Source organism: Geotrypetes seraphini, chromosome 11 (genome assembly GCF_902459505.1).
Source record: "Geotrypetes seraphini chromosome 11, aGeoSer1.1, whole genome shotgun sequence".
NCBI classification, from domain to species: Eukaryota; Metazoa; Chordata; class Amphibia; order Gymnophiona; family Dermophiidae; genus Geotrypetes; species Geotrypetes seraphini.
Genome location: NC_047094.1, coordinates 85,614,904 through 85,629,584, shown reverse-complemented (window position 1 = coordinate 85,629,584; position 14,681 = coordinate 85,614,904). Strand labels below are relative to the sequence as shown.

The window sequence follows — 14,681 nt, the reverse complement described above, 5'->3', positions numbered from 1 at the left end:
GAGGAGAGATCTGCCTTTGGTGATTTCGGTATAGGGGTGAATGCTATTTTACCCATTGTTTCTGGCAAGTGGCCTTGATTTAGGGTATTAATTAGGAGGTTGGTAATCCAGCTGGCGATCTGTTCAGGAAAAGTAGTGAGGAGATAAGAGGGACAGTTGTCTAGGGGGCTGAAGCGCACCAACAATTTAGATAGTAGTTTGTTTGGGTCTGGGATGGACAGGCTGTAGAATGAAGTCCAGATTTGATCCGCTTTGGTAGGCTCAGTGAGGAGTTGAGATGCTTCGAGGGTGTGTGTCCTGGTGGTAAGAGCTTTGGTTACTGCAGACTGAACATTTTTTATCTTGTTGAGAAAGAAGTCTGCTAGTTCCTGAGCTGTGATGTTGGTGGGGTATGCAGTGGTTTCTTGTTTCAGTGGGCTTGTTTAGATATCATGTGATGCACAGGGAGGGGCCCTGATTGGTTCAGATGCCTAAGGCCCTTCCCAAGGGGTGGGACCATAGGCATCTGAGTCAATCAGGCCTTAGGCACCTCCCTCTGTATCCAAGAAACTGAGGGAGGAGCCTAAAGCCCTGATTGGTCAAGCCCTGATTGGTCTGAGTCAGATGCCTAAAACCCCTCCCTGTGCATCACATGATGCACCAGGGAGGAGAAGGCCCGTCATTTAGATAGGCAGGCACAAAGCAGGAGCTTGAGAGCGGGCGTCCTTCTTCCAACATTTTAAAAAGATACGGGGAGGTTTGGGGGAGCATCTGGTGGCAGATAGGAGGGGGCATCCCTCGTGCCATTTTGGGGAGACACAGGGGGGGGGCAGTGGTTCCGTGGTGCCTGGCACAGGGGTGTTCTGCATGGCAGGAAGTATTGGGCATCCCTCCTACCATTTGTTTTGGGTTCCGTAGAGACAGTGGCTCGGGGGTGTCTGGGTCGGGGGAGCTTCGTCGGGAGTCATTGAGGAAGGCTGTCATCGGTGGTGAGGGACTTTAAATTTTTTTTTTTTTTTTTAATGGGACAGGTCTAGATAAATCAGTTTTTACAATTGCTAAAACTTCATTTTTTTTTAGGGGGAGGGAACAGCCAAGCAATTTGTGCATCAATCACTTGGCTATTTTGCATGGGGGTTTTGCTAATTTGCATGACCAGACCAGAAAATGGGCGATTGAGGGGAAAAACACGCAGTGGGCCATTTTGTGCATCAGGTCAGTAACAGAGATCGTCGCTACAGTTGTGAAAATAGGTTTAGCAACAAATCGCTGCCTTTAGTGCATCTTGCCCTTAGGTTTGTGCCTTCCTTAATTTTCTGTGCAAATTTTTCATTGAAACCTTATACTTTCCTGGTCTTTATCTGGGGACTCCCATTGGTTCTTAACTCTACTATGCAAACAAACAGAATGCACAGACAGATGGCTCACCTGCAAAAATCATGCTAAAATACATTTGAGACATTCTAAACATTTTGAAAATGGTCACATTTAGACTGAGTAGAATTCACAAATCAATACCATATTTAACATTACAGCTTTTTATTTTAGATTTTAACAGATAAGCACCAAAATAAAAACCCCATTGATGCCAAAACATTTTTAAATATGTATTTTATTAAACACCAAAAATCTTCATTTCCCCTTGTCTTCTCACCCCTCCCCTGGCACTCAGTTTTTGTGCCCTTTCTTCACCGACTCTTACGTAACACAAATGTTCATATTTGATTCAACCAGACAAGGTCCCCAACAATAGCACCTGGGATGCAAAAGCATAGGAAGCACTTTTGTACCTCAAAGAACCCCTAAAGAACTGGAAAAAACCAAACACTTAAATTTACAATTTGTACTTAAAAAAACAGAAATCCTATATATAGCATGCAATAAGCACAAAAAAATGCCATCTTCAAAGTGGCACATTATGCAAGAATATTTCATGATGTTAAAAAGAGTGTTTACCTTACAATGAAGTGAATAATCTGTAGGCATTATTCTGTAGGCAATACAAGGTTTGCAATTTCATGCATAAAACACTTACCTAAAATGAGTCCAACCATGGTACTCAGATAGCCAGTTCCACTGCCCAGGTTTAAGAAGGAAAGCCCTGGCTGCAGGTCCAGAGCTTCCATTACTTCGGAGTAAATGCATGGTGCAGAGAGGTGAATATTACCATGCTTCCAGGCCAAGTCTTTGTATGCATTGTCCTTAAACTCTTCCAGATAATAGTCTGCACGATCAATAGCTCGAAATGCCTGTTCCACCAGCTCGGTGCGGATATACTGAGCTTCTTTCAAGTTATCAATCAGCTCATCATTATCTTCCCCAGCGCTTACAGCACCTCCCATTTTTCTCTAATGAAAAGTAACTAGCCCTAAGATGAACCTCTGGGGAGGGGAGTTGGAAGAAAGGAAAAATGTTTACCATATTATATAGACTCTGCTTAAAGAGATTAGTAAGTCTAAGCCTAAGAGCAGATGTTACAAGCACAAGGTTACAAATGATATCAATACCCTGCAATTCTAATTATGTGCCATATTGTTAACAAAATACCATAGCCCAGCTGCAGTAAGAAGAATGGATGTCGAGTGTCACAGGGTACTGAAACACTATAATTTATTGATCAAGTTGATAATTTATTGATCAAGTTGGGTAAGAACAAGAAAAATTCTTCTTGTTTGGATAAACAAATCTGAAATCCAGTCACTGACTGCAGTTTTCTAAATGTCAGAGCTGGTACAGTCCAGCGTTGCAACAAGTAAAGATTAATGACACTCTACATGACCTGGGCCAGCAAACACACTTTACCTATCACTGGAGAATTATCATCATTTTCTTTCATGACATCTTGGAAACTTCTATGCAGTCCAGAAGGAAATCCAAAATCACGTTGAAATCCTGTCTGGATAAGAAGTACTAAACAAAATTATTCTGAAGAATGTCATTTTACTTCTAATTACAAGAACAGGATAAAGCACATGACAATACAGGATTGTTATCTGCTAAAGCATTCAAGGATTTTCTGAAGTAACAAACTATAGTAGGCGGTGGAAGATAAAGACTGAAATGGTCCATTGAGTCTGCCCAGTAAGGTGGTTATAGGTCCTCCCTCTCACCTACATTTTATCAAAGTCATTTCACTGCTATTTTGAAGTGAAACTCTATTTAGGGATCTTCAGTGTATATTCCATTCTTTATTAAATGGATATAAGAACAGGAAGTAAAAGTTTTACTGGAGATAGGTCTTGTCAGACAAAACCAATTAATTTCTTTAACTGGATGACCAGACAGCTGGATTGAGGAAAAGCTCTAGATGTGGTGTATTTAGATTTCAGCAAAGCCTCCGACACAGTTCCCCATGGGTGATTCATAAATAAATTAAGAACCCTTGGTATGGGCCTTAAAGTGACTGACTAGGTTAGAAACTGGTTGCATGGGAGGTGACATTGGGTACTCGTAAATAGAGTTCACTCTGAGGTGTGTCACAGGGATCAGTCGTTGGTCTTTTTAACATTTTTGTAAACAATATTGCCTAAGGACTGTGGGGCACAGTTTGTCTATTTGCAGATGGTACCAAAATCTGTAATAGGGTGAACACCTTGGAAGGTAACATATATGACAGATAAAGATCCATCCAGTCTGCCCATTAAGATATACTCATAGCATATGATGCAATGTAACCTAAATATTCCTGATCTTGATCCGTCCTTGCTATTTTCAGGGCACAGACACTAGAAGTCTGCTTAGCACTGGACATACGCCCGAAATGGAGTTGTTGTCGTAGACTGCTCCAGCCCATCCAGATCTATCTAGCCATAATCAGGGCACTGACTGATATGACAGATAAACAGAGAACAAGAGCATAGTGATATCTAGCAAATCTTTAAGAATAGTCTATAATTTGGTTGCTAAGATTTAGGGCATAATTATCAACACAAGCTACTGTTAAGATATGCTAAAATAACATGAGTTATTGGTAAAAAAAACCCTACCAATCCACTGGTCCCATTTTATGCAGTGAGACCTAGTTATTGATAACTGGGATTAACGCGCACCTCTTCCTTCCTTCCAGTCCCAGCATGACCCTCCTCCTTCCTTCCATGTCCCAACGCAACCCTAGTTGTCCTTCCCTCCGTCTGTTCTGTGTCCCAAATTTGTGCCTCCCTCCTGCAGGTGTTTATCTCCTCTGGCCGGCTCCCTCCTCCCAGCCACACTTCTCTTCACAAAGCCGCAGCCACGGTTCCTACAATTGGCCCAAGGCTGGCCCAGAAGCCTTCCCTCTGACATCAGGACAAGTGCCTGAAAGTTGGAAATCAGCAATTATAAGGCCTTTCCTAAAAAAAACGATCCTAAACACACCATCCATTCAGGCCCGTCTCCAACCTGCCCTACATATCTAAGATACTGGAAAAGGCAGCACTAACCTGGCCATTGAGTCAGGCTTCAGAAAACACCACAGCACTGAAACTGTCTTATTCAACATCACAGATGACTGCTGGCAACTGCTGGATAAGAGAAATGACATCCTACTTGTCTTGCTTGATCTGAGTGCAGCTTTTGATACCACTGATCAGGCTATCCTCCTTGCCTGCCTTGCAGAAATCGGTATCTGTGATACAGAACTGCACTTCCAATCCTTTCTGAGCCAAAGATCCCAAAGAATACTACTTGGCACAAGTCTATCCAAACTGAAACAAATCCTAAATGAAGATATTTTGCAACACATTCTATGTAAACCCTATATTGTAACACTATGAATGTAAACTGTAACTCGTTCTGAGCTCTTTGGGAAGGATGGGATATAAATCTAAATAAATAAATAATTGATAGACATTTAAAATACACAGGTCACTTGCTGAAATCCCTCCCACAGAGAGTAGTATGGATTGGGAAGCCAGTGTCCAGACCGGAGAGAAAGCAGAAGTGGCAATGGAGGTGTTGTGAGACCAAGGAACAGGTCAGGAACTACGAACTGTTATGCCTTTGTAAAAAACCTTGAAAGGAAAGATTCTTACTGCACTGCACAAGCCTCTTTTAAATACCTGCATTTCCTGAGCCTAGAAAGAAAGTGGGGGAGAGGTGTAGTTGTTGAATTCCTTCAGTACAGGAGAGGGAGAATAAGACCTTAGAGGCTCACCTATCTGAAGTATTGTATTAGTAGCATATTTTATCTTTCTAGTTTTGTAAGGTTTTATGCTTTGTTATATATTCTGATCTAAATTACTTGTAAACCGAGTCGAGCTCCTTCAGAGATGACTCGTATATAAACCAAAGATTAGATTAGATTTATTACACCCTTCACCCCAAGACCTAGGGGTATTCTCTTGCGTTTTAAGAATGCTTGAGTGAAAAAAAGAAGAGGAATTGATTTGTTTTGAAGCAGTGCAAGGCACAGAAACAGGGATTTACAGTGGGCTTTGTTTATGTGGGGTTTTTTAACCTTTGGACTATAAGTTGGTAACTTCCCAGCGGGGTAGAAGACCCCAGAGTGAATCAGGGAGACTGGGGCTCCTACTGAAGGGCGTTTAATTGGAAAGCCCCAGGAGCCCTGAAGAGAACCATTAAATGGCTCAGCACAGGAACTGTGCTAATTTTATAACCAGAGAAATTACTTGATAGCTGTTTGTTTTTCTATTTGTTTTGGCTTACAAGCTGTATGGGCTTCTGTTACAGACTGGTAACCTGATTTAATTCTTGTTTGTATGTTTTGAGGTCTATCCTATTATAACTGGAGTTCTTTCTGAATATTTATTGTAAACCGCTTGGACCTGTTGTATGAACAAGCAGTAAAACAAGTTTTAATAAAACATGTGCAATCATGATCATATTCTTTTTGTGGTTTTGTTTTTGCCAAGAATAAAAAAGAACAGGTTTAAAACAAACTAAAAACCAGTCTGATGACTTTTTGTTTCTTTTGGCTGAGTAGAACATTTGGTGCCAAGGGAGAGAGTGCATTTACGTGCCGGTCCAGCAGCCTGAGTAATTGTTGGTGGCACAATGTTCAATGCTTCAATAAATTAATTTCATTAGTCCAACCAAGAAGGGAATAACCTGGAGCCATGTAAACCGCCTAGGAATTAGATGGTATAGAAATTTTAAAAATAAATAAATTACAAGTTATTCCACATATTCACCCCTAAATTCAACACACTTGACACATTCAGGGAAATTCTATAAACAGCACCTAAACTTAGGAGTCAGTAGGCACCCTGCTGATCCCTAAGTTAATTGAAAAATGCTGTCAGAAACGTCCAAAAATGGCAGTGTTGAAGCACCTACCGCTGCCTAAATAAAAGGCAACTGGCATCGTGGCTAGGTAGCCACTTTAGGCCGCAGAATGCCAAAGTAGGCGTGGCCATCACGGAAGTGGCATTAGGCAGGTTAAAGCGGCTGCAATTCATGGCAAGAGAGGCGGCTGACATGTAGGCCCAGAAAACCCAGGCCTATATTCCGGCTGCCTATCTATGCTGTCACGGGATCCTAAAGTCAGGCCACAGCAGCCATAAGATGATCGCGGCAGAGGAAGTTTTCCCCGATCAGCTGAGCCAGCAGTGCATTCTGTAGAGGCGGGCCTGCCAGCTAGAGGGAGCAAATACCCCTCTGGCTGGGCTGTAAGAAAAAGGTACCGGCAGGGGGGAGGGGGATCCGGGTCAGCTCAGTGAATGTCGGGGTAGGGGCATTTATTCGGGGGGTTCTAGCAGGAGGGAGTGGGCATCCCTCCTGCTGTTGATCTTCAGGGTGGGGGGGGGGTTTCTGGCAGGAGGGACTGGGCATCCCTTCTGCCGGGAATTGTTTTGGAGCTTGCGGCAAGAGAGATTGGACATACCTCCTGCCACGGACAGTGTGTATCTATGTGGGGCAGGGGTGTTGGGGGTGGCAGCGGGAGGGAGTGGTCACCCCTCCTGCCGGCCAACTACATGGGGAGACAGGTTCCTGGTCACGGCCGCTAAACTGATTACCGCAGGGAGATTCCCTTGCAGCTATCAGTTCAGTGGTAATGCGATTCTCTAACCGGCACCTATGACATGGACGCCAGTTAGAGAATCGGGGTAGATAGGCGTATAGACGTGATTCTATATAGGATGCTGTGTGCAGTTCTCAAAAGCCGCTTAGGCGGCCGCTGAGACTGGGTGTCCTATACAGAATCTAGCTCTATGTCCCACAAATGATAAGATGGATTCAGATAGACTGGAGTGGGCTTCAGCAGCAACTCTAGCAGTTGGAGCATAATGACAGTGCCGGGCAGACTTCTTCAGTCTAAGTCCCAGAAATGCCAAAGAAAAACCATGAACAAGTGGTGTTTTATATCACATTCCCTGCTGAGCCATGAGTTTATAATGAGTGTGACTGTTGGGTAGACTGGATGGATGGCTCAGGTCTTTTTATCTTCCATCGTTTACTATGTTACTATGGTATGGATGGGAAGTCCATTAAATAATTTTTAGCCAAGTAGATAAGGGAGATCCATTGTTTAGCCCTGGAAATAGATCTACATGTTGGCATCTGCCATGTATCTGCAACCTGGATTGCCCAATGTCAGAGACATTAATGGGCTCAATGGACCTCAGTCTGACTCAGCCTGGATTTTCTTATGCTTTTATCTCTGCCAGTTCAGACTGCCTAAGCCTTATTCTGAATAGGACTTGATTACAAAAACATATGTAAATGTAATATAACACTGGACTTCTGTAATGCAATGATTTGTGATCTTACTTTATTTTTGCAGGCATAGCTACAATTTGTCAAAATGTTTGGCTACTGTGTTCTGAATGACAGCATGATCCTGTGAATATATCTTGCCAGTCTCAGAGAAGCTTCACTGGGTGCCTGTTATTGCATATCTTTTTAAATCTTATTTATAAGATATGTACATCTTGCCTTCCTGGCACTGAGCTATCCAAAGCTATTTACAGCAAAATAAAGTACAACCTCCAAATACATAATCATAAAATGAGCTAATACTAAATCGAATTTATATAGACCCCAATCCTTACCCCATTACTCCTATTACTGCCATGTCAACCCTGAGAATATAAAAATTGTACCTTGAGTTAAGGGAAAGGATGTAATCCAGTCTGATTAAAAAAAATGCCCTCAATATCTGAACAGTGCATAGTGCCATTATATTCCAGGATCACCCTGCTTTTTTCAGCAGTTTGCTTCTGGTTCCTCTTTCCTCTGTTAAGCTGTTGGTAACACACTACTCCATGTTTTCTTAAGTATGAACAAAGCTAAGGGCTGTAGAATTTAATACAAGCAGATTTATGTGTGGCATAGTGGTTAGAACTACACCCTCAGCACCCTGAAGTTGTAGGTTCAAATCCCATGCTGCTCCTTGTGACCCTGGGCAAGTCACTTAATCACATTGCCCCAGGAACATCAGCTTGTGAGTCCATCAGGACAGATAGGGAAACATGCTTGAGCACCTGAATGTAAACCACTTTGTAAACTACTAAAAATAAATACAAAATAAAAACATCTGACTTTTATGACTTTCAGCCTAACTGGTATTTGTGGCTTGATCTGATAATCCAATTTTTAAGCTATTTAGTTCTGCATTGTATTTTATTACTATGAGCAATTTATACTTGTATTTTTAAGTTATTGATTTCGTATTGTTTTGAATTAATCATTTCTGATAAGACATCCTGAAAAAGTAGAGTCATAAATTTAACTAAAATAACAAGAGTTTAATGTTTAGGCATGTTTTTCTCCCTTTCTTTGTAGACCCCAAGCCAGGGAAATTGTGTGTGTTTTTGTTTGAGTTATTTGTACCAGAACTATGGGACTGTGCGGAATATAATTTTTTTTTTTAAATAAAAAAGTCATACAGGACTGTTCTTTTTCCTCATGCATTAAGGGACCCTTTAAACTAAAGCTTAGCTCACACTAATGAACACTAGGACCAGATTCTATAAACAGCGCATACAGTTAGGTGTCTAACTTACCCCGCCCCCAACCCTTTTACTAAGCCATGATAGAGGTTTCTACCGTGGCCCAGCGCACTAAATGCTCAAACATTCATAGAATTCCTATGAGCATTTAGAAACCTCTACCGCGGCTTAGTAAAAGAGGACCTTAATTGTTAAAATACTTTTAATAGTTTCAATAATTTGAAAAATTATTAATTGGACAACTGGCCTATTCTCTACCCCTAACCATGCTTACTGTTCAAGTTGGAGGACACTTCTAATTAGGCAATGATAGATGTCCTAAGAGTTTGGCGCGGAACTCGTAATTTTTTTGATTGGCTGAAAACCAGCATGGTTAATTACCATGCCAATTAAGCCAATTTTTAAAAATGTTGAATGCAAATCCCAAGTTTAGGCGTAACAATGCAGTGTCTAACTTAGGCATCCTTTATAGAATCTGGCCCTAAGTAAAGTTGAGTTTAAGGTTGTCAATTAGTGCGCGGATTGAGTTTAAAGTGCTGTGCATAATTTTCAAGCTTGTGAACAATGATGGCCTGTCAGTGGTGAGGTAATTATTGCACTTTTAGCATCCGTCACAACTGTTAAGATCGATTGATAAGTTATATTTGGAAGTACCATCTTTGGGTGTGGTGAAACTCTGGTCACTGTAAAACCATGCTGGCAGTACAGGGGCCAATGTGGTGGAATACCTTGCCCCTTGAGATAAGGCAGTCATCTGGTATTTTGCAGTTCAGAAAAATGGTTAAAACATGACTGTTTGAATGAAGTTTCTCATTATAAGTTTGGGCTTTTAGCTTATGGTTTTGCACGCTTGTATTCCACTCTACAGAAGGTTCAGGATAGGTCTTCGGATACCAGCTTTCTGGTTTATTGAATTCTTCTAGAAGTGATGGGTCAGAAGGTAATCTAGCGGACCAAAAACAGATGAATTTTCGAAGAGGTTGATCCAGAGGCAGAAGCAGAGGTCGAAGGTGAGCTCGGAACAGCAATTATTAGAAAGAATGGGCCAGATCCCTGCCTCCACTATTATTAACATCTCTAATCGTATTCTAACTAGCGATGAACAGAAGGTGTTGTCAAGAGGGTTGTCATTCATTCCGACTGTGCCTTATGATCATTTTCAATTCCAGATAGACATAAAGAGGTTTATTAGATCTTTATCTCTGAAAAAGATTTTTGGGGGGAGTGAATCACAAAATGATAGGTCGGTGGTAAAGAAAAAAATCAACTTGGATTCCCCCTGGACCAATAGATCCTTTAATATCCACCTTTAAACAGTTGGTGCTTCAAGATGTTGCTAAATTGCGATATAAGAAAATAGAAACATACAATTTATCTAAGGAAGAACATAAAGCGCTGCTAGATTTGCAACAGGATCAAACTATAATTATTAGCAGAGCGGATAAAGGTGGAGCTACTGTCATTTGGAATGAAACAAATTATAGGAATGAACTGAATCAACAACTATCTGATCGTACTACATAATCCTATACCTCAGTTGAAAACTCAGATTTTGACTTTAACACAGGAAGGCTTTGATGAAGGTTATGTGACTAAATGTGAATTTAAATTCCTTAATAGGGAACATAGCACTATACCTTGGATTTATTTAACGCCTAAAATCCATAAGAGACTGGATAAACCACCAAGAAGACTGATCATATCCTCAAAAAATTCTATCCTGGAACCCCTCTCCGTATATGCAGACTATTATTTAAAACCTTCGATAGAAACTAGTGCTTCATACATCAAGGACACGAGTCATTTTCTACTCATACAACCGATGTTTCAGATAAATCTACCATCATAGTCACGCTAGATATTGTGTCTTTGTATACATCACTGCCCCAAGATAGAAGATGATTGACAATTGCACAAGAAGCACTGAATAATCGGTAACGACCCCATTAAAGTCCAACTGAATTTATCATGGCCTTATTAGAACTGGCATTAACAAAAATTTTTTTACTGATGGGTCTAAATTATATTTACAAGTTAAAGGAGTAACGATGGGTGCAACATGTGCACCTTCAATAGCGTGCTTGTATATGAAGCACTCTGAAGAAACTTACTTAGTTACCCACCCTTGGGATCAACACATTAAAGGATGGAAAAGATTCATTGATGATGTATTTGTATTGTGGCAAGGCTCAATTGATCAACTTGCATCTTTTGTAAAATGGCTCAATACTAGGGATGACAACACACAATTCACAATGAATTATTCAGTTGAAGGCATTAACTTTTTGGATGTTTGGGTTAGCAACAAAAGTGATCATTTTGAATCTAAGCTATATGTGAAACCTACAGATACAACAAACCTTTTACAATATGGCAGCTGTCATTCAACAGCACTTAAAGACAGCTTGCCGTTGGTGCAATTCTAACATTATAGACACATCTGTACACATACAGGTGATTTCAAACAATCAGCCAATAAGTTGGCCAAAAATCTGAAACATAGAGGTTATCCAGAAAAAGTGTTAAAAAGATCATATCGGAGAGCAAAAAACAATCAAGAATGGCTTTTGCACCCGCGATTATCCCTACAGGCAGGATCTGTACAATTCCATCCTCAGACTGATGAATATCAGACATGCGTTTTAAGATTCAATACAGAATCTAAACAGATTTCTAACAATGCATAATCATTGGAGGATCGTTCAGAGAAGTCCATGTTTTGAGATTATCAAACTTCGATTAGCATACTCTAGAACACGGAACTTAAAAGAATTCCTGAGTTTAAAACCTGATAAAACATCTCAAGAAGTTGTAGTCAATGGTAATCACTCTAGGTATGGAAAATGCCAAATTTGTCCTTTAACTATACAAGGAACTATATTTGAAAACCCTTTAAATCATAGATGTTACCAGTTGAGATATAGAACAACGTGTAGAACGGACCATGTAGTGTATATGATTAAATGCCCATGCCAAAAAATTTATATCAGCAAGACAACTAGGCCATTTAAAATTAGAATGACAGAACATAAATCTTGTTTGCATTTGAAAAGAAAAGAAGCCCCATTTGTGGCACATTGTTTAACATACGGTCATGCGTTTGAACAACTATGGTGCATGGTCATTGATGTAGTGGCGGAATCTGTTAGAGGGGGAGATAGGGGAAAAAAATTACAATTAGAACAAAGATGGATAGATCGAGTACAAAGTCTCCAACCTAAAGAATTGAATACGACAGTTAATTGGCAAGTTTTCTTTTAAAATGTTATACATATTTATATATTCTGTAAAAAGGTTATTCGTTTGTTTAAATTATTTAAGTCATTGAATTCCTCATATGCAAACCTCTATTAGAGTTCCGGTTTTAGTCGAATCAGGCAGCAGTGAGTTACGACCCTAAATGTATAAAATAGGATTTTCAGAGAATGTCGGTAAGCACGTCTGGCAGACTATTCCCGGATGTGACGAAAGACACTTTGAAATTTTAAGCGAGGGTAAAGAGTTCGGAGTCTTCGAACCGGCTATATAACAACGTTTTATTAAAAGGTTGGTTTGTTTTAGGGGTGTAGTTTGATGCAGATAAAGTTAGTGAACTTTAGTAAGGATAATGGGTGTAGTGGAGTTTTAATAGTTTTGGGTGGTTATATGCAATCACAAAAATAGATCGATGTGGGCATGTTTAAATATAATGCTTATTTAGGTAGTAATGTTTTAACCATTTATATAGTAAAAGTAAAAACAAAATGGTATCCATAAAGAATATGTAACTTTAATAGTAAAATAAAATAAAACAAAATAAAAGTATTTATAACGCATTTATGCAAGGTTATAATATGCAGACTGTAATAGGATGAGGTAACCTTAGGTTGACCCTTAAAGCCTTCAGTAATAGTTAGAGTTTCAAGCAAATGAAAAATTGGTTTGAAATAGCATTTATGTTTAGTGAGCTTAGTCTTTATTCTTTGTTGTTTAGTGCTGATAAAATCAACTATAGTGCTCCTGAAGAAGCTCTGTTGCAAATTGAGAGAGCGAAATGGAGATCTTCCGTCAAGCTAAGTACTATTACAATAATGATATAAGAAGAATTTATAGTAAACAGTTATAGCGAATAGGTACAGTATAAGTTAAATTCAAAGAGATTAATAAAAAAATAAGGACCGATGATAGCTCACACTAAAGTTATACCCCGAGATATATTCTAATGGCAGTACAACTGTGAGCGCTTGAGTTCCATATAAATAAAATTATTTTATTATAAAATTTATCAGAAACTTTTTGAATAAGATGTACAGAACTATGGCTCAAGCAGCAACCTATATATATTGTGGTAATTGAGTGCGGTGCACAAGATATTTTTGAAGGAGTTATTATCATTACAAGATAGAATAAGTCACATAAATTTACATTTTTGGACTGATGCATTAAGCGTTAATAGTAGCTACTAAAAACACTACTCCATCTACAAACTTCACACTTCAAACTATTTTAGTCCCCATTCCTTTCATAAACTTCTTATGCAAATTGTCAAGATAATTGTTTTTTTTTGGGGGGGGAATAGGTGTCATTGGATTAATGAGACCTGAATTAAAATAGCATGAGTTAAGTGATAATCCCCCCCCACCAAACACCCCCCCCCCAAAAAAAAAAAAAACAAAAAACAAACATCCCACACATCTTAACTTTTGGCCAGGTTGATAACTAGCAAAGGGATCAGGTTTTCAATATATCCCTAATGATACATATCTGCAAGTACTGTATGCAAATATATTCAGGCATATTCATTAGGGACATCCTGAAACTGTATGGTTTGTATAAGATGGCTCCTGGAATTCACTCCCAGTTCTTCAGAATCTCACAAAAAGAGAACATGAGATTAAGAGGAAGAGTGGCACAGCATGAGCAAACTGTACAAGGTGGGATGGAATACCTGCCATAAGCAGCAAGAGGGGAAATAATTACTGACCAAGACCACTAAGAGAAGGAAGAGAAGAGTCTAGCAGAAAGGGAAGGCAGCTGGCACCTGAAGGAGGCCAAGAGCTTACACAGCTTAGGGGTCTTGGCCACTAACAGATGACTTGCAGAGGAATTGACAGCGTGCCAGACAAGGAGGAGGAGCATATGGGGGTGTGGCCAGGGCCCCAGGAGACGTCACAGACTGCGCGCGCCGACTCCGCGCGAAGGCGCCATAGAGTCGGACGTTGCAAAAAAACAAAAACACACACACAAAAAACCGTCTCTTGGGTTAGAAGCCAGGCCCGATACTAGTCTGACAGTGACAAGCCCGGTTTCCAGCTCTTGCCCTCAGTGATCCCGCTGCTCCCTCCAGGCCAGCCCCTTTCGTCTTCGGGAGCGCCGCAGCCGGCAGACGCAACGCTCTCGTGTCAGTGTAGAGCGGCCACCGAGTCCGTCGCGCCCGCTCTTACCGGTGAGCGGAACGGCCAGCTTCCGCGCCTGTCACAGAGCCGATCCTGTTCGCTCCGCTCCGGCCCTCTCCGCCTCGCCTCGCTCCCGCTCAGCTGTAAACATTCGACCCGCTGACCGCGCTTGACGTCGCTCTGCGCCATATGCTAATCAGGGAGTGTGGGCAGTCGCGGCACCGCCCCCCTCTCTTTCTCTGAACCCGACGAGGGGTGGGATAGGGGAGGAGTTGGGCGCTACTGTGCGGAATAAAAACAAAAGACACGCACCGTGTGAAAGGGGACGACGAGCTCCTTCGCCGAGGCAGGGTCCGCCCCTCTAAAGCCTGCGGGCTGGTCTTTTTCAACTTTACCGATTGAACTAAACTAAAACCTTAAGTTTATATCCCGCATCCTC

At 40.8% G+C, this 14,681-nt stretch overlaps 1 protein-coding gene across 4 annotated transcripts in view; it reads right to left on the bottom strand.

Annotated features, from left to right (window-relative positions):
* The window catches only part of PCMTD2 (protein-L-isoaspartate (D-aspartate) O-methyltransferase domain containing 2), a 120,580-nt gene extending 106,131 nt beyond the window's left edge, over nucleotides 1-14,449 (bottom strand). For 2 of the 4 annotated variants that reach the window (XM_033963568.1, XM_033963572.1), the window contains exons 1-3: nucleotides 14,291-14,338; nucleotides 2,782-2,875; nucleotides 2,015-2,360 (exon numbers count right to left, since the gene is read on the bottom strand). In XM_033963568.1, coding sequence (XP_033819459.1) covers nucleotides 2,015-2,321 — 307 coding nt within the window. In that variant the 5' untranslated portion in view covers nucleotides 2,322-2,360; nucleotides 2,782-2,875; nucleotides 14,291-14,338. Of the gene's footprint in view, nucleotides 1-2,014; nucleotides 2,361-2,781; nucleotides 2,890-14,290 lie in introns of those variants that run through there. The other 2 variants (XM_033963571.1, XM_033963570.1) reach the window with 2 other exon arrangements.
* Between the last annotated feature and the right edge of the window lie 232 nt (nucleotides 14,450-14,681).